Raw genomic sequence first — 746 nt, 5'->3', positions numbered from 1 at the left:
ACCCCAAAACCTCCAGTTTGGGATTTAAAGGCTGAGCACCCACCTGCAGGTGGTACGGCCGGGACAACACGTGCCAGGAGTACCACACGGCCGGGCCCTACTCCTGCCACATCCCCAAGGACCTGGCTCTTTTCACGCCCTATGAGATTTGGGTGGAGGCCTCCAACCGGCTGGGGGTGGCCGTCTCCGATGTCGTCATGTTGGACATCCTCGACGTGGGTGAGCAATGGTGGCACCGGTGACCTCTTGAGAGGGTGGGGGGGGCAGCAGGAAATGGGTGATATGTGAGCAGAATTGCTCCTAATTGAATTAGGCTATTTTCTGCGAGTTTGGGGTGGGGTTTTTTTTCCACATCTGCGGCTCCTTAACGCCGTCCCAACAGTCACCACGGACCCGCCGTCGGATGTCCACGTCAGCCGGGTGGGCGACCTGGAGGACCAGCTGAGCGTGCGCTGGAGCTCCCCTCCAGCACTCAAGGATTTCCTCTTCCAAGCCAAATACCAGATCCAGTACCGGGTGGAGGACAGCTCGGAGTGGAAGGTGGGTCAGCATCACCGGGATGGTGCCAGAAGCCCAATTGGGATGGCGTGGGATACCCAACTGGGACGGCACCCAACCACGCCAGTGTTGCTGTCCCTTCCTCCCCAAGGTGGTGGACGATGTGGGCAACCAGACCTCCTGCCGCCTGGCCGGCCTCCGCCCCGGCACCGTCTACTTCGTCCAGGTGCGCTGTAACCCCTTCGGCA

At 61.0% G+C, this 746-nt stretch overlaps 1 protein-coding gene across 1 annotated transcript in view; it reads left to right on the top strand.

The window, feature by feature from the left end:
* CRLF1 (cytokine receptor-like factor 1) overlaps positions 1-746 on the top strand; it is a gene marked incomplete at both ends in the record, with an annotated part of 2,141 nt that overhangs the window by 881 nt on the left and 514 nt on the right. The window contains 3 exon segments of the mRNA XM_010184850.1: positions 50-219; positions 383-540; positions 650-746. The exon segment at positions 650-746 is cut by the window's right edge and continues 2 nt beyond it. Coding sequence (XP_010183152.1) covers positions 50-219; positions 383-540; positions 650-746 — 425 coding nt within the window.

Source organism: Mesitornis unicolor, unplaced genomic scaffold (assembly GCF_000695765.1).
Source record: "Mesitornis unicolor isolate BGI_N332 unplaced genomic scaffold, ASM69576v1 scaffold36145, whole genome shotgun sequence".
Classification (NCBI taxonomy): domain Eukaryota; kingdom Metazoa; phylum Chordata; class Aves; order Mesitornithiformes; family Mesitornithidae; genus Mesitornis; species Mesitornis unicolor.
This window is presented reverse-complemented; position numbering and strand designations above follow the sequence as displayed.